The 18,718-nt window shown below is 37.5% G+C and overlaps 1 protein-coding gene across 1 annotated transcript; it reads right to left on the bottom strand.

Moving 5' to 3' along the window:
• Nucleotides 1-584: 584 nt before the first annotated feature.
• srsf9 (serine and arginine rich splicing factor 9) lies at nt 585-18,206 on the bottom strand. Its single transcript, XM_079803963.1, has 5 exons — nt 18,105-18,206; nt 15,945-16,293; nt 15,649-15,857; nt 5,748-5,920; nt 585-1,256 (listed from the first exon to the last, which is right to left on the bottom strand). The coding sequence occupies exons 2-5, from the start codon at nt 16,100-16,102 to the stop codon at nt 1,032-1,034; spliced, it is 765 nt and encodes a 254-aa protein (XP_079660089.1). The 5' UTR covers nt 16,103-16,293; nt 18,105-18,206; the 3' UTR covers nt 585-1,031.
• Between the last annotated feature and the right edge of the window lie 512 nt (nt 18,207-18,718).

Below are 18,718 nucleotides of genomic sequence, written 5' to 3'. Positions count from 1 at the left end.
GCCTTCTTTGATTTGATCGGCCATTTTAAATACATTGCCATTTAACATATTGCATTGTCTTTTTGCATCTTACATTTCAAATTGAATATATTGCTACCCAAAAGCTCAATGAAACCTAATTAAATCTGATGTGTCACGTCAGCACACTACTGGAACAATTACATTATTGGACTAATTAAAAAGTCTGATTGTGCCAATTAGCCTGCAATGGGGTTCATACAGTCTGACCAATGAATTTACATGCTTTCTTCAGTTGTGATCATTTGGTACTAACCCTTGAAATTGACAGATTCAACTGTTTTTCTGTACAAATGGCTCTGATAAGTAAACATCAATGTCTGACTGGTATAATTATTGAGAGCTCAGCATAAGAAAAACTGACAATGCTTCTTCAGTGTTGATTAATCTTAGTTCATGCTCATTTTAACATTTACTGAAAAATTTTAATGTCTGTTAACATTAATGCATCATTTTAATAATTATTGTATACTTATAAATACTCCCTATTTCCAGGTTTTCCATGATCTGGTATTGCTTCCATTATTCCTGAAAAACGCCATTGTGTAAAAATGACTACATATAGTGGGAGTAAATTTGACTTGATGCTTTAATTGAAAAAAAAAAAAAAAAAAATTATGCACACAGTCATCACATGATACAAAACAAGAAAAGAAAAGAGAAAAAAAAAATCACATGGGGAGATTCCAGAGAGAAACATTTTTAAAATTCCAGCCTTTTATTCAAATCATAAAATCATGTTTATGAAATCACAAACAGCACGTCTTTAGTCTGTTGCCAATAATCACAAAAGGACAAAACGGGTTATTCATCTTCAGATCGTTCACAATCACATCCGCATCATCTGTTCTGTAAACACACGCGCATCATTCACATGATCATTCACATATTTCGCAAACTCTCCATGAACTGAACGGTGAATAAGGCCATTCGGGTTCCTACAATGGAATGTAAATTACAAAATTGAGAAAGGAAAAGAGGGCGTGGCGGCCGAGAAAAGGAGCCGCTGGCGCTCATCGATAGTGGCGTGGCGGTGGGCTGTGATGCTGGACCGGGGGGCGGCGGGAGGGCGGGCTATGGCGGGTCATGTGACGCGGTGGCGATCGGTAGCGGGGGGGCGGCGACCCTCGGCTCTGGTACGGGGGTGAGGAGTAGCGTCCGCGAGACCTGGACCGGGAGCGCGAGCGACCCCAGCTTGTGCCCCGCTCCTCCATGACTCTGATGTAGGACGTCTCTCCCTGCACAACAAACAAGGTTGGATTCATTTTAAATCAGGGGTATTTTCATACTAACTAAAACGATTAAAAACATTACAAAAGCTGAAATAAAATATGTTAAGACTTTTTTTTAATGAAACATACAGCCTCAAAAACAGTCTTTTTTACAAATATCAACCCATCTTAAATACCCAAATGTAAGATGTTTAACTAATTTATTGGGTTGTTTCCAATATTAAGCATTACAACATAACAGTAGCTAGCTAAATATAATATTTATAACTAGGGCTGCAGCTATCGATTCTTTTTGTAATCGATTAATCTAGCACTTAAAGGGTTAGTTCACCCAAAAAAGAAAATTCTGTCATTAATTACTTCCCCTCATGTCGTGCGACACCCGTCAGACCTCAGTTCATCTTCAGAACAGAAATGAAGATATTTTAGTGTAAATCTGATGGCTCTGAAAGGCCTCCATTGGCTCAATGCACTTTACACTCTCAAGACCCTTAAAAGACACTAAAGACGTCGTTACAAAGTCCATCTCACTACAGCGGCTCTACAATAACTTTATGAAGACGAGAATAGTTTTTGTGCGCAAAAAAACCCTAAATAACGACTTACATAGTGATGACGATTTCAAAACACGGCCTCATGAAGCTTCGAGGCGTTATGAATCACTGAGTCGATTCAGCAGTTTGAATCGCCAAATTTCAGCAGTTTGACACGCGATCCGAATCATCATTCGACTCACTGATTCATAACGCTTCGAAGCTTCATGAGGCCGTGTTTTGAAATCGTCATCACTATGCAAGTCGTTATTTAGGGTTTTTTTGTGCACAAAAACTATTCTCGTCACTCCATAAAGTTATTGTAGAACCGCTGTAGTGAGATGGACTTTGTAACGACGTCTTTAGTGTCTTTTAAGAGTCTTGAGAGTGTAAAGTGCATTGAGCCAATGGAGGCCTTTCAGAGCATCAGATTTACACTAAAATATCTTCATTTGTGTTCTGAAGATGAACGGAGGTCTGACGGGTGTCGAACGACATGAGGGTAAGTAATTAATGACAGAATTTTCATTTTTGGGTGAACTAACCCTTTAAATACCCAAATGTAAGATGTTTAACTAATTTATTGGGTTGTTTCCAATATTAAAGGTCACGTTTTTCCTGTTTTATTTGAAGCTTTGATTGTGTTCATGTTTCGCGTGTAAAAAACACAGTATTTTTCACACAATTTACTTATCTGTATACTGCTGTTTTCACTGTCCTAAAAACGGCCTGAGAATTTCCTTGTTCTATGAAGTCCCTCGTTCAGAAATATATAGAGAGTTCTGATTGTGCCAGCGGTTCCCGTGTTGTGATTGGACAGCAGCTTAGCGCACGTTGCCCATAAAGGTCACGCCAAATAATATGTGCATTTGTGAAGTGCAAGTGATGCATTTGGCTTGCATCACTTGCATTGCGGTGCATTTTAGTTAAAGCATCCGTTTGAAAAATCGCGTCACAACATCACGTCCCAGTTGATACAGTGAATGCTGAAATTATTTTTGCGTGGCTACATAAAAGTTTAAGCATATGTGATGCATTGCCGCGATTGGTCTGACTGGCGCGTGAGAGAGACGAGGGTGTGTGTGTGTGTCTGTGTGTGAAGGGGTTCTTTTTTTTAGGCTATACTCTCTTGCGATTGAACGTGAATACGTTTACTACTTAAAAACATCAAAGCTAAACATCATATCTAGTCAAACCGCATCGCTACAAATACAGTATGGGATTAAAATCAGTGAACATCAATGTATAGGCTTAGGCTACGTTACCATTGACATCGTCCTGCTGTGGAATGCCAGGTCTACTTTGCAGTAGACACATTGCACCTTGTTCTCTTCTTTTTTTAAGAATGTAATGATCCCAAACTTTAGACATTCTCTGCCGTTTATGGACATCTTTACTCTCCGCCATCGCGCCAACTAAACTCAAAATGTATCACGCGCTATGGTGTGCTTCCTGAACATTGAACAGCGGTCCGTGTGGATCAGATCCCTGCACGTATAGTTCGCGTCATAGGAATTTAACGAGGCTTCGAGGCAGAATTTTTGCCTCAAGGAATTTTTGTAATCGAGATAATCGAGTAACTCGATGAATCGTTTCAGCCCTATTTATAACTAATAGTACCATATGGACGAGTATAAATCCAGCAACCAGCAAGCGTCAATAGCGGACGAGAGACTCTGCGTAATTTAAACTGTTAATGTGTCACAAATTGTAGTTTAAAGACTTTTTCAGGCGAGAATGTACTTGTTTAAAGATTAAATCTGTGGTTTATATATAAAGAGAGCGCCTATTTGACAATTTTATCTGCTGTTTTTGGGTTAGGTTAGGGTTAAGGTCCAGGCGATCAGCAGGGGTTCATCGCTCATTAACCCCGCCATAGCAGCCTTTCCTCGGCTAGTCTTTCTGGCGTCTGCCGCTGGCTCGGATGCCTCTGAGATATGATTCGTCTTGTGTAGATCTAACGTTTTGTAAATATAAGCAACTAATTTGTAGGTGCCAGTGTGATGAGACGTCATGCTCGGCTAGATTCGCCTAGAACTCGTGCATCTTTGTGCGGAAAGTTAAAAAAAATGCGCTATGGGGTCTCGCGCACTCAACGCGTACTACCGCCCACTACGCAATGACGTAATTTTTGCCGCGCGCTCGTGCGGACGCATCGAGTATAAACAAGGCTTTATGGCCCTGCTGTGATCTATTTTTGTTCTGATTCAGCAGCGAAAATAGTTCCAAAAAGAGTCATAATATTGTCATAATAGTCATAAGAGTTCATAATATTGTGTCTAAAATGTAAGTGACTTAATATGAACTACGTGTTTATTGAAATGTCATATGAAATCAGTGTCACATTTCCAATCGCGATGCTTAACTGTACCATATGTTATTAACATGAAAACTCCACATTTTGAATTTTCTTTGTGTGTTGTGCTCATTTGTTTAGATTTCTCCTGTGCGAGGCGTCAGTTCATTATACATCATATATTATCCACCATCAATCGCCACTTACACTAAACGTAATAAAATCAGAATCATTTTCGCATTTTGGTTATTCACTAGTTTAGTGTTGTCAAAAATATCGATATTTCGCTATGTATCGATACTGAAATATCTGAACCGATACGATACTCCTTTTCTACACTATCGATATCAGCTGCGCTCTCCTCTCTGACCGACAGCGAGCTGACACACACCCGCCTCCTCTCATTCAGTCCGTTTAATCCTCTGAACACGGACAGCGTCTTAGTGTTGGTGTGACCGGTCTGAATTTCGTGCGGGGTTGCACATAACGTTAATTCTACTAATTCCCGCAGATTTCGCGCTCGCATCTGAAGGGCAAACACACATACCGCAATAAAGCCGCCTCTGACATACAAGTGCAAAAATGAGCCCCTTTTTCCAGCTTATTAATGGTCAAATACACTCAAAAAATGTCTCAATGACCATCTTGGTGAGCATTAACATCAACACAGTCGTAACCAGTTAAGGGAGAATGTGTAGCAGGAAGAGTGTTTGGGATCCATGCGAGCGTCGGGACTTAAAGGGGCAGCAGTTATTTGTTATTCACACTACAAAAAGACAAACAATCACTTATTGCTCCTGACTGATTAACTTGTGTAACTCTAATGGATTCATCTGTATTACATTTTTTACAATAAAGATTATCCAATGTTATTTTAAATTTGATTACTTTGTTTTGTTTTTAAATTCAGTTTCTTACCTGAAAACTGTTAAACCTACAGTCTAATTTATTTGTGCTATTGTTTGTAATTTGTTTATTTGTTCTTATTTTATTACTGTTTACTCGTCTTTTTAAATTCAATTTGAAATCAAGCTTCCTTGTGCTTTATGTAAGCTATTGCGACAAAATTAGTTAGCAAATATTTGTGAGATAATTGTAATGGTAATTGATCAACGTTTATATATGAGAAAAAGCTTAAAAGCTTTATCATATGTAGTGATCTCTTCTGAAGAAATGTTTAATTGCCTAGACTTTCAATAGATGGACAAAAAACTAAATTATATTAAAAATATCTATTTGACAGTATGTACGCGTTTTTTCCCCCCGTGGTATCGAAAATGGTATTGAATATCGATACTTTTTTAGGTATCGTATCGAAGTTAGAAATTCCAGTATCGTGACAACACTACAATAGTGATATTTTGGTTATTGAAGTTTTAATCAGGCTACTTGTCCGGTCGGGCAAGTCAAATTCTTCTTTGTATGCACTATTTTTGATTAGAGCCCGACCGATATGGGTTTTTGGGGGCCGATACAGATATTAGGGAGCAAAAAAAAGTCTGATATCGATATATTTCGGCTGATATTCTTTGTGTATATTATAGTACAGTACATATAATAGAGTATATACATAATACTTGTCCGGTCGGGCAAGTCAAATTCTCTTTCTCTATCCCCTTGTCCCGGACAAGCACTAATATCGAGCCCTGCTTCTCACAGGAACCGCACCTGGTGGGATCTGAACTCTGTGCTGTCCAGACGCCGCAGTGCATACTCCATGTCCTCACGTCTGAGGAACTCGACCACGCCCTCGCCGTCACGCTGCACGTCAGCGAAACACACGTCTCCAGCCTCACGCATGTGGTCTTTGAGGTCCTGCCAGCTGCCAGTGGGAGGAAGACCTGCAGGGAAAGGTTTTATTAAGATCATCAACCCATCTACAAAACACCACAAGGGCTATAACAAAAAGTGCTGTAAGCATTTGTGTAATATGCATGTAAACAAATTAACATCCATTTGCAATTCACAATCCATTATGATTATTAGTAAGTAAAAAGTAAACCCTTTTCACATTTCTCAGAAGTTGTCATAGTTGAGTTAAAGGTCCCGTTTTTCCTGTTTTTTTGAAGCTTTGATTGTGTTTACAGTGTGCCATATAACATGTCTTCATGTTTCGCGTGTAAAAAAAACACAGTATTTTTCACACAATTTACTTCTGTATACTGCTGTTTTCACGGTCCTAAAAACGGCTTGATAGATTTCCTTGTTCTATGAAGTCCCTCCTTCAGAAATACGTAACGAGTTCTGATTGTGCCAGCGGTTCCCGTGTTGTGATTGGACAGCAGCTTAGCGCATGTTGCCCATAAAGGTCACGCCTCTTACCATAACGGGGAGATGTGCTCAAACTACAGCGCCTGAAGGCCAAACAAAGGTGATTTGACTCCGGGATGAAAATAACAGCGTCTGGACGAAATGGCGACAAACACACTCCACGAACGCAACACTTCCTCTTCTCCATGTGGGAGAGCAACAAGACCACGCCCCCTTTTTTGCATATTCTTGTGGGCGGAGGTTATTCAACAAACTGTTCTACTGACGTCATAAAAGCAGGATGTACAGGAATGTAGTCCAAACCGGCCGTTCGCTGTAGGCTTTGAAAGGGAACTTCTGTTAAATAAAATATCTCGCTTGGCATTGAACTTTGAGCTTTAAAATGTTACAGGTATTATTTTTGCTCTAACAGCAACATTACACACTAACTAAAGTTTGAAAAATGGGATCACGAAGAACAGGACCTTTAACTCCTATCTTGTATCTTGTTGTGAGATAAGCGTCTCGTCACACCCCTACGTCTAATATTATATTCTTTGCAAAAAAGCGACAACTACGTTGAAACACACCGGCTTAGCATTCACAAAACTAGGTAGGATGAATGCATAGTTGTCTTTCCATTCTTCTTTGTATGCACTATTTTTGATTAGAGCCCGACCGATATGGGTTTTTGGGGGCCGATACAGATATTAGGGAGCAAAAAAAAAGTCTGATATCGATATATATCGGCTGATATTCTTTGTGTATATTATAGTACAGTACATATAATAGAGTATATACATAATATACATAGTACATAAATACAACAGAACAAACATACAAATGAAAAAGTTATTTTCAGGTTTTTCATGTAGGTCTAAACTAGATTTTCAGGTACAGAAATAGTAATCAAATGTAAAATATTTCTTCATAATCTTCAGTGTATAAATATAGATTAACCCTTATTAACGTTATTCAGTCAAGAGCCGTGAGTAACTTTTTTTTCTGTCTTTTATCATCTCATCTTTCATGAGAAAACCATAGACTGTATTAAAGGAGAAAATGCATTTCCTGTTATACGGTAGAGGGCACTATCTGATCAGAACACAGGTGAAGAAGCAGGAACGAGCGATCTTTTATAATCAGATGCATATGTAAAACAACACGATCATCAACATTAAACAGCATATAAATCAAAACTGCCTAATGTCACTGAATGAGATGTCGCCCCAGGACGAGCTCTAGGACTGTGAAGCTTTGGGGTGTTGACGGACTCATCTGTGTTTTGATTAGGGCTGTGTATTGCCAAGAATCTGGCGTACGTATCACGATACTGGGGTTACGATACAATATATTGTTATACACTCACCTAAAGGATTATTAGGAACACATACTAATACGATTTTTGACCCCCTTTCGCCTTCAGAACTGCCTTAATTCTACGTGGCATTGATTCAACAAGGTGCTGAAAGCATTCTTTAGAAATGTTGGCCCATATTGATAGGAGAGCATCTGCAGGTGATGGAGATTTGTGGGATGCACATCCAGGGCACGAAGCTCCCGTTCCACCACATCCCAAAGCTGCTCTATTGGGTTGAGATCTGGTGACTGTGGGGCCATTTTAGTCCAGTGAACTCATTGTCATGTTCAAGAAACCAGTTTGAAATTATTGGAGCTTTGTGACGGTGCATTATCCTGCTGGAAGTAGCCATCAGAGGATGGGGACATGGTGCTCATAAAGGGATGGACATGGGCAGAAACAATGCTCAGGTAGGCCGTGGCATTTAAACGATGCCCAATTGGCACTAAGGGGCTTAAAGTGTGCCAAGAAAACATCCCCCACACCATTACACCACCACCACCAGCCTGCACAGTGGTAACAAGGCATGATGGATCCATGTTCTCATTCTGTTTACGCCAAATTCTGACTTTACCATCTGAATGTCTCAACAGAAATCCAGACTCATCAGACCAGGCAACATTTTTCCAGTCTTCAACTGTCCAATTTTGGTGAGCTTGTGCAAATTGTCGCCTCTTTTTCCTATTTGTAGTGGAGATGAGTGGTACCCGGTGGGGTCTTCTGCTGTTGTAGCCCATCCGCATCAAGGTTGTGTGTGTTGTAGCTTCACAAATGCTTTGCTGCAGACCTCGGTTGTAACGAGTGGTTATTTCAGTCAAAGTTGCTCTTCTATCAGCTTGAATCAGTCGGCCCATTCTCCTCTGACCTCTAGCATCAACAAGGCATTTTCTCCCACAGGACTGCCGCATACTGGATGCTTTTCCCTTTTCACACCATTCTTTGTAAACCCTAGAAATGGTTGTGTGTGAAAATCCCAGTAACTGAGCAGATTGTGAAATACTCAGACCGGCCCGTCTGGCACCAACAACCATGCCACGCTCAAAATTGCTTAAATCTCCTTTCTTTCCCATTCTGACATTCAGTGTGGAGTTCAGGAGATTGTCTTGACCAGGACCACACCCCTAAATGCATTGAAGCAACTGCCATGTGATTGGTTGATTAGATAATTGCATTAATGAGAAAGTGTTCCTAATAATCCTTTAGGTGAGTGTATATATATATATATTTTTTTTTTTTACAGTCTATGGTCACTATATGAGGACACAAACGCATAAACTGTCACTTCATGAGAATTTAATGTTTAATGTCATATAATGAACACAGACACTCAAATCTTCACTGCAACCCATCAAAATAAAAGTTTGGTTTAAGTTTTTTTAAATTGACAGAATATTTTAGGCTACTATTGTACAGTAGATTTAGCTACGTCTCTATGCAATAATAATAATACATCTCTACTAATAATAATAATGGCTAGATGGTTGCTTATTTTTCACCTGTTTTGCTGTAAAGAGATTCTTTTCTGATTAATATATAATTTTTTAGATTCCTACATGTATTTGTTGCACTGTTTTTTATACAGTTATATTGTAAAACTAAAATACCTTTTTCAGTTTGCAGTGTTAGATTTGTGGCTGCATTTGAAGTTCTTTTTCGCTTAAGAAAAATAAATAATATTACTGTCAAATGCATGTCAGATAATAAAAATACTGTAATAAATACAGTAGTTCACTGTATGTATTTGTTCATGTTTTATAAAGGGATAAGTCTGAAGCACACTATAAAATAATTCTAGCAATTCATACAGGGCTAGTAGTGTATACAGCTGTATATACAGATACACACCCAGGTAGCGGATCAGTACTCGGTATCGGAATCGGTATCAGGAAGGGAAAAAGGAATCGGAACATCTGAAGTTCAGATATTCATACAACAAGATATTCTGTGGGACATGAAACTTGTGAAAATGACCAAAAACACTGGCGGTGATGGCAAATTTCATGCTAACGGCATTTCAGCGCCATGTATACGGCGATGCCGATATATCTGCGACATGCTCATATCGGCAGACCGATAAATCGGTCGGGCTCTATTTTTGATAGTGCCATTTTCTCAAACCGGCTAGCTCACATGTTGACATCACTCTGCACATGACGTAATCGTGTACCTCCAGCACGCAAACAATTAAAAAATGCAGTTTAGTACGTGAGGATGCCACGGAATAATTTTGAGTGTAAAAGTAGGCTATGTCAAATAATTATTACAATAAGTTAGTCTCCATTGTGTAACAAGCTAATTAAAATGATACACATTAGGGCTGCACGATTAATCGGAACCGAACCGCAATCGTGATTTGGCTTATGTGCGATTATGAAAGCGCAACGGCTGTGATTTTAATTAAATAAATAAATGCCCAGTGTATCAGTGAAGAGCGGCTCTGTGATCAGGAGGAAACACTGCGAGTTTGAGTCGCTAATAACGTGAGTTTTGAACGCGTCAAACATCTTCACAAACTAGTGATGCGAAGCGTTCATAAACCCGTTGTCCAACAAAATATAACCACATTTCCACTCCTTAATATATGGAAAAAAGTAGGAAGACACAGTCTCATGAAAAACTAAAACTTTTCTTCAAATTGTGACTGGATTACACAGAAACAAGTAAAGAGTGTAGGAATGGCTCGATACCACAATTTTGGCTTTGGTACGGTACCACAATCTAATACCAAAGTACCGATATTAAATCGATACTATATAGGGTCTGAATTTTGGCGTGGGTATTGCGCATAATTTTTCTCACTCCCGCAAGTTTGGGGTTTTACCGCAAATGTTTATTATTAAATTAATCAACAAAGATTAATCACATCAAATCAGGCATTTGTTAACTATTTTGTAAGAAGTAATGTCAGCAATACTGCGCATCTCCCTTCTCTAGCTCTCAAAATTAGCAAATTGCTTCTGGCTTTAAAAGACATCATACCTACACTAAAGCAATCTGTGCGCTCAAATTCAACACTTTCACTGTCGTTTCGGCAGCTGACGGAAATCACTTGCCCACGTCTTTTTTAAACCTTGCCAATTTGAACATGCAAGCGATTTTATAGAATTTCATAATACATGTTTGGGTAGCGCACTGCCATCTAGCGGTGAACTTCGGAACAGCAGCATATACCGAAATGAGCAAAATCATGATATTGTACCGTTTGAAATCAAATATATACCGGTATTTTCCCAGTACCGGAATACCGCATCCCTAAAAAAAGTGTTCCTTTTAGTTCAGAATGATACTATAGAAGAACAATAGTACATTTAATAAGAGTGGAATATTACAATTTTCCTTATAAAAATTAGGTTTACACATTACTGTTGTTAATAAAGTAAATTTTTTTTGCAAGCTCAGAGCTTCACTGTTAAATTTCCAATAAACAAACATGTACTATTATTAGTAACTGCACTTATTAACAAAATGCAAAACAATAGTTATTTCATGATTAAATTAACCTTATGATACATTTTCCTCCATCGCCACTGGCTGGTGCCACTGCTCTAAAATGTTAGTCTGGAGCCCTGTATTATAGGGCTGGGTTTCGATTCAAATTTCAAGAATCGATTCGATTCCGATTCTCAAGATCTTGAATCGATTATCATTATTCGATTCGATTCGATCCGATCTTCGAGATTTAAATAAGTGTTTTTTAAGAAAGCATTTTTTTCCAGCTGTTACCTGAATTACAGGACTGTAGTTATGCAACATATTGATACTATTATTATAGACATTCAACTGCAAATTAATGGAGTATTGATGGTTGCAAAGAACAATCCCCCTTCCAGAGTGTTGATACAACTGCTTTCACAAACTTGCACTGGTGTAGACGACAGAGGACGCAGAGGTATATCAGCAGCAGTAGACCAATTATTTAGACGCGAACCTGATGTATTATTAAAAATGACATTAAGAATTGACATTAAGATCGCAAAGTTAAAGGAGGCGCTAAGCTTCACCGTAAAGTTTTGCGCGATAACATCCAGGGAATCACCAAACCCGCCATCCGTCGTCTGGCTCGCCGCGGCGGTGTCAAGCGCATCTCCAGTCTGATCTACGAGGAGACCCGCGGAGTGTTGAAGGTGTTCCTGGAGAACGTGATCCGCGATGCCGTGACCTACACCGAGCACGCCAAGAGAAAGACCGTCATGGATGTTGTGTACGCGCTGAAGCGGCACGGGCGCGCACCCTGTACGGCTTCGGAGGATAAACGCCTGAAATCAAGAGAAACCACAATCTGCCAGATCGCAGCTTTTAGCGTTTCTGGAGTTTTCAAAGATGCCATGTTCGTTGTTTTAATGTCCTTCCACCTCGCGCGAATGCGTGAATTCAGTGACGCGGCAAATTAAAATGTAAGCCTACTATTAAATCGATCCTCTGAGTTACAGATCGATCTTTAGAAATTAATATGAAAATCGATTCAGAATTGGTGAATCGATTTTTTCAACACAGCCCTACTGTATTATCAAAGTATTTACCATGTTGATTTACGGTGTGCGCCTCTACATTTTCTGGTTGTGCCCCTAAAATTTACAGTTGGGGGCCACTGTGCTCCTTGTGAAAAAAGTTAGTCTGGACCCCTGTCGTAGATAGTGATGCACCAATCATGATTTTACATGGCCGATTCCGATACCGATTTTTTTTTTTTTTTAAACAATAAAAGAATGAAAGTATACATGAACAAGATGTTTATTTGGTATTTAACAGGCTGAATTGGCTTTTGGCTAATGAAAACAAGTCCGCAATCTGAAATTAACAAGAAATTGAATTGGAAATTAAAAGGCTGAAAGGTGAAATTAAAGGCAACAACTGCATATTCTGCAATCCAAACAAAGATGTTACTTAAATCAGCATTTGTTTTTAAATTCAGTGTAAAGAAAAAAAAGTCTTTACCGGTGAAATTAAATAAAACCAAAGTATATAATTGTTCCAAAATCAAATAATGTTTAGTGCAACGAAAAAAACTAAGATGCTACAGCAGGTGCTTTTTAAATCAAATTAAATCAATGTAATTTTAAGGTAAAATAAAAGGTAACACTTTAGAATAATAGTCATTAGTTAACATTAGTTAATGTATTAACTAACATGAACTAACCATGAGCAGTACATTTGTTACTGTATTTGTTCATCTTTGTTAACGTTAGTTAATATAAATCCAGCTGTTCATGGTTTGTTCATGTTAGTTCACAGTGCATTAACTAATGTTAACAAGATTTTAATAATGCATTAGTAAATGTTGAAATTAACAAAGATTAATAAACACTTTATAAGTGCAGTTCATTATTAGTTAATGTTAACTAATGTAGTTAACTAATGTTAATTAATGTCCATTATTCTACAGTGTTACCAAATAAAGATGATCATCCTATAGGCTACAGAACTGATAGTATTTCATTTCTAAAGTGCAGCATGTTCTTCTTTAGGCTACAAAAAGAAGTATTTCGGCTTTGTCACAAGTTAGTCTGTTTCGTTCTCATCCGATCCAACACGTGAGAAACTGAGCTGAACAAACGCTCACATCTACACTTGAGCAGGGCGGAGAGGTAAACTCGCGCAACTTCAGCTCGCGCAGGAAAGCGGCTCTTCATTCCCTTCAGCGTATCTCGTCTCTTCCCTCAGTTCTCCAGTTTCCGTTTGTAACACACAAGTGACATGTTCGCGAATGATTGCAATATAGGCGTATGTGCACGCGGGCGCACTTCCGGAAAAATCAGCAGAAAAATACAAAGAAAACCGGACGGTTGCCGATCGCGCGCTAGAAGCAAAAACTGTCCGGTTCCGGTTTTTGGCCGGTGCATCCCTAGTCGTAGATAGGGTTGGGTACCGAAATCCGGTTCCAATATGGCACCGGTACTTATATAACCGGTATATACCGGACCGAATCAGAACGCAGATTTCAGTTCCTCATTTTCAAACGTGCTTTCGCATGCTTTGGCTGGCACCGAGCCAGAGACAGACGCTCAGCGATGGTCACATCACATCTCATGACAACTATTCAGTGTTTTCAACGACATCATGTTCGCTTCAGGTTTCAGACATTTAAATGCTCATAAGTACTAGCAAAAAACACACACTGATGTCTATGACAATCCTTTCAGACGGTTATAATTTGACTAACGTTACGCGTTTTATTCACATCAGATACATGCACATTATGTAGTAACTATATCGTTTACTCTATTCTTCTTCCAGTTCACTGGTCACTTACTTTCATATATTTAGTGAGACGAGAATGATCTCAAGTGTTGTAAATCCGACAGATCCGATTCAGAGGCGCAAACTAACATGGCGTCGCTCATTGCGCTTTATAGATCAACTAACACACAATCACTCACACATTTGAATATCAGATAGTTCGTGACACAGTTAAGAAGTTTGTGAATATTTTGAATAAAAAGAAAAAGCTAAATAAACCCGATACAGCTGAGCTGTCAGCGCTATTGCGGCTGCTGTGTGTTATGTGAGAAACATGACGCGTCGCCATGGAAACATTAAGGCGATGCGTTCTAAAATATTTAGCCAGAGAATATGATCATATTTCAAAATAAAGCTGAAGCTCGAAGCTGGTTTGTAGCAGAGCAAGAACACAGACGACTGCTGTTATTACTGTAACTGTTATTTAGAGTTATATTAGGCCTGTTGTAGTTGGGTTAGGTGGCTTAGGTTTTACTGTGAATTTGTAAATAAGTCAATTATAATTTGTAAATAAGTAAATTGTTTTGTATTTATTTAAATTCATACATTTAAGTATACATTAAACTTTTAATAAATGGTTCAATTTAAATAAAAAATAAATAAATAAAAAGCCATTTAAGGTCATCCACCTTGTTTTGTGGCCTTTTTTTTTTTTTAAAGTATCGGTTCAGGCACCGGAACCGTTTTAAAAGTATCGGTTCAGGCACCAGAACCGTTTTAAAAGTATCGGTTCAGGCACCAGAACCGTTTTAAAAGTATCGGTTCAGGCACCAGAACCGTTTTAAAATTATCGGTTCAGGCACCGGAACCGTTTTAATAGTATCGGTTCAGGCACCAGAACAGTTTTAAAAGTATCGGTTCAGGCACCAGAACCGTTTTAAAAGTATCGGTTCAGGCACCAGAACCGTTTTAAAAGTATCGGTTCAGGCAGCAGAACCGTTTTAAAAGTATCGGTTCAGGCACCGGAACCGTTTTAAAAGTATCGGTTCAGGCACCGGAACCGTTTTAAAAGTATCGGTTCAGGCACCAGAACCGTTTTAAAAGTATCGGTTCAGGCACCGGAACCGTTTTAAAAGTATCGGTTCAGGCACCAGAACCGTTTTAAAAGTATCGGTTCAGGCACCGGAACCGTTTTAAAAGTATCGGTTCAGGCACCAGAACCGTTTTAAAAGTATCGGTTCAGGCACCAGAACCGTTTTAAAAGTATCGGTTCAGGCACCAGAACCGTTTTAAAAGTATCGGTTCAGGCACCAGAACCGTTTTAAAAGTATCGGTTCAGGCACCAGAACCGTTTTAAAAGTATCGGTTCAGGCAGCAGAACCGTTTTAAAAGTATCGGTTCAGGCACCGGAACCGTTTTAAAAGTATCGGTTCAGGCACCAGAACCGTTTTAAAAGTATCGGTTCAGGCACCGGAACCGTTTTAAAAGTATCGGTTCAGGCACCAGAACCGTTTTAAAAGTATCGGTTCAGGCACCAGAACCGTTTTAAAAGTATCGGTTCAGGCACCGGAACCGTTTTAAAAGTATCGGTTCAGGCACCGGAACCGTTTTAAAAGTATCGGTTCAGGCACCAGAACCGTTTTAAAAGTATCGGTTTGGCACCGGAATCGAAAAAAACCCAAACGATACCCAACCCTAGTCGTAGACTATATATATGGCACACACCCCTAATGACATGTTGATTTGAGTGAAGGTGCCGCAGTCTCAAATCTCTTAACTCACCCGTCACAATAACCCGAAACTCAGATCTACGCGTCGGGGGCCCAAACCTTCCCCGCGGCCCTCCACCACCACCTCCTCCTCCACCTCCTCCGCCTCCTCCTCCAGCAGGTCCACTAAATTTGGATCCGGAAGAACGCGGGTATTCCACACGCAGCTTACAGTCTCCAAATCCATATCCATTCCTTCCAAAGACGGCATCCTCCGCATCCCTAGAGGAAGAGAGGAAAGTGCTCCTAATTTTCGTTCTACACTTGAAAAAGCCTCGTCCACGAGCTCTCTGAGGCCCTGCGACTCACCGTGGGTCCTCAAATCGCACGAAGGCAAACGGGATGGTGCCTCTGTTGTTCTTCAGCTCAATATCCCGAATTTTTCCATATTTGTAGAAGAGATCCTCAATGTCCCTCTCCTGAACGTCCATGGGAAGGTTTCCCACATAGATCCGTCCGTCCGACATGGCTTAAACCCCGCTGACCTGCAGCCTTCGAGGAAATAGAGCGTTTCCACGTCAGGGTGGTCAGAACATCCAAACTCTAGTCCGTCCTTATAGAAAAGCCACTATTTACAAGCCTAAACGCTGGTGGAAGCAGTGCATGTCGAGCTCAAGTAACCCAGCACAGGACCTTCTCCAGGACCACAGTCTGAAAACTTAGAAACACAGGACAATCAGTCAGTATGAACACACACATGAGGAACAAGGGACAGAATGACGCTTACAATCCACCACAGAACATTTGAATAACGTCTAAGAAGCCCGTGTGCACGATTTAAATGATGATTTACATTTTGTAGCACAAATATCATCTCATTTTGACATGCGTATATAAAGAAAATAGTTATAGTTTAAATTTAATACAATTATATTATAGTTAAAATACTGTTTTATTGTATGAATGTCATTATAGCTAAAATAATAAAATTAAATGTTATTATATTTAAAATAACCAAAAAAATCAAATGTCACTGTTAAAATAAAAATGTCATTATAGCTAAAATAAAAAAGAAAATAATGTTATTATTGTTCAAATAAAATAAAATGTTATTATAGTTCAAAATAAAATGTTATTAATTCAAAAAAGTTAATGTATAAATGTCATTATATATAAAATAATAAAATAAAATGTTATAGTTAAAATAATAAAAATTAAAATGTCACTGATAAAATAAAAATGTCATTATAGCTAAAATAAAATAACATTTTTATTATAGTTAAATTAAAATGTTATTATTAATTTTAAAAAAATGTAAATGTATAAATGTAATTATATATAAAATAATGAAATGTTATTATAGTTAAAATAACAACAAAAATCTTCATTTCAAATGTCATTGTTCAAATAAAATAAGAAAATTAAAATGTCATTATAGCTAAAATAAAATCAAATGTTATTATTAATTAAAATATATTTTTTAAATTTAAAAATAAAATAAAAAAATAAAATGCTATCATAGTTAAAATAACAAAAAATTAAATAAAATGTTATAGTTAAAAAATAAAATATTATAGTTAAAAAAATAAAATATTATTTTTTATTTATTTATGAATGGCATTATAGATAAAATAATATGTTATTCATTTAAAATGGCATTGTTAAAATAAAATAAGAAAATAAAAATGTTATTATAGCTAAAATAAAACAAGAAAATGTTATTATATTTAAAGACAAATCAAATGTTTTTATAGTTAAAAGCAAATAAAAAATAAAATGTCAAATGTCATAAGATAAAATAAAAAATTTCGTTATAGCTCAAATAAAATAAAATGTTATTATAGTTCAAATCAAATAAAATGCTGTAATAGTTCAAATAAAAAAATAAAATATTTGAATAACGTTTAAGAAGCACGTGTGCATGATTTAAAAGATGATTTACATTTTGTAGGCCATTTTGTCATCTCATTTTGACATGACACATATTAAGCTAGCATACTTATAACCAAGATCTAGAAAAACTACTTTTTGAATGTTAAAGAACATGCAACACAAACATTGTAAACACTTGTGGGATACCAGTGACTCTGTATCAGCTTATGGGCTTTGTAAAGAGAATAACTATGCAAATATGTGGAGAAAAGAGAATTAATAAAGGAGTATATGATTAATAAAGGGGTATATGATTAATAAAGGAGTCAAATGCAAATGACTGCCATGACAGCTGCTAACAGTGCTAACATCTCTTCTAATGTTGTTAATTCCACGCGCAATTTAACATACAAACCTAAACGCATCCATTTATACTAACATATATATATTAATCACTTAAATGAGTCTAAAATTGTCATACTTGTACGTTTAATAACAATACAACACAATGACATTAGCATGCTAGCTGCTAGCTCCTTTGTTGAGGCAACTGCTCAGAGCAAACTGACAAACGCGAGCAAATAACGAGGTCAGCCGTTTGCTCGTGCACGAATGTGTTTAAAGATCATATTTAGGGGAAATTAATAGTTGATTTACCTTTATATTTTGCAGCTCGTAATAAAAAACCGAGGATAAATTGGCGCACGCGCTTCCCCTCCCCGGATCAGGAAGTGAGTGAGTCAAAATGCCGCCCCCTTCAGGCTGAGACACGTCACTGCAGCAAACCGCCGAAACCTGCGCGTGAGCGCGAAAAACAGACAAAATACGAGCACGACTGTGGATCCGGTTAAATAAATAAATGTTATTATAGTTAAAATAAAATAAAAATGCCATTACAATTTCAAATATCATATTTATGCATATATAGTCATGTCATTATACCAAAAAAATTGTATTATAGTAAAATAATTAAAATAAAAATTTAAAAAGTTGAAAATGTCATTATGGCATTATTATTAATAAAATAATAAAATAAAATAATGTTATTATATTTAAAATAAAATAAAATGTTATTATAGTAAAAAAAAATAGAAAAATACAATGCCATTAAATTACAATAATGTTATTATAATTTAATAAAATAGAAAATGTCATTATGGCTAAAATAAAATAATACAATTAAATAAAATTAGTTAAATAAATAATTAAATTAAATTAATTAAATTAAATTATAGTTCAAATAAAATAAAACAAATAAAATAAAATGTTAT

This window comes from Gobio gobio (assembly GCF_949357685.1).
Source record: "Gobio gobio genome assembly, chromosome: 22".
NCBI lineage: Eukaryota > Metazoa > Chordata > Actinopteri > Cypriniformes > Gobionidae > Gobio > Gobio gobio.
Note: the sequence above shows the minus strand (reverse complement) of the source record. Positions and strands in the feature narration are given on the sequence as shown.

What these genes read in the sequence shown, in the direction of transcription:
- srsf9 (XM_079803963.1), bottom strand. Translation starts at nt 16,102, where the DNA reads ATGTCGGACGGACGGATCTATGTGGGAAACCTTCCCATGGACGTTCAG. An exon ending in GTGCGATTTGAGGACCCACG is followed by an intron (nt 15,858 to 15,944) that starts GTGAGTCGCAGG and finishes CTCTTCCTCTAG; the next exon opens with GGATGCGGAGGATGCCGTCT. An exon ending in GTTTCGGGTTATTGTGACGG is followed by an intron (nt 5,921 to 15,648) that starts GTGAGTTAAGAG and finishes CTTTCCCTGCAG; the next exon opens with GTCTTCCTCCCACTGGCAGC.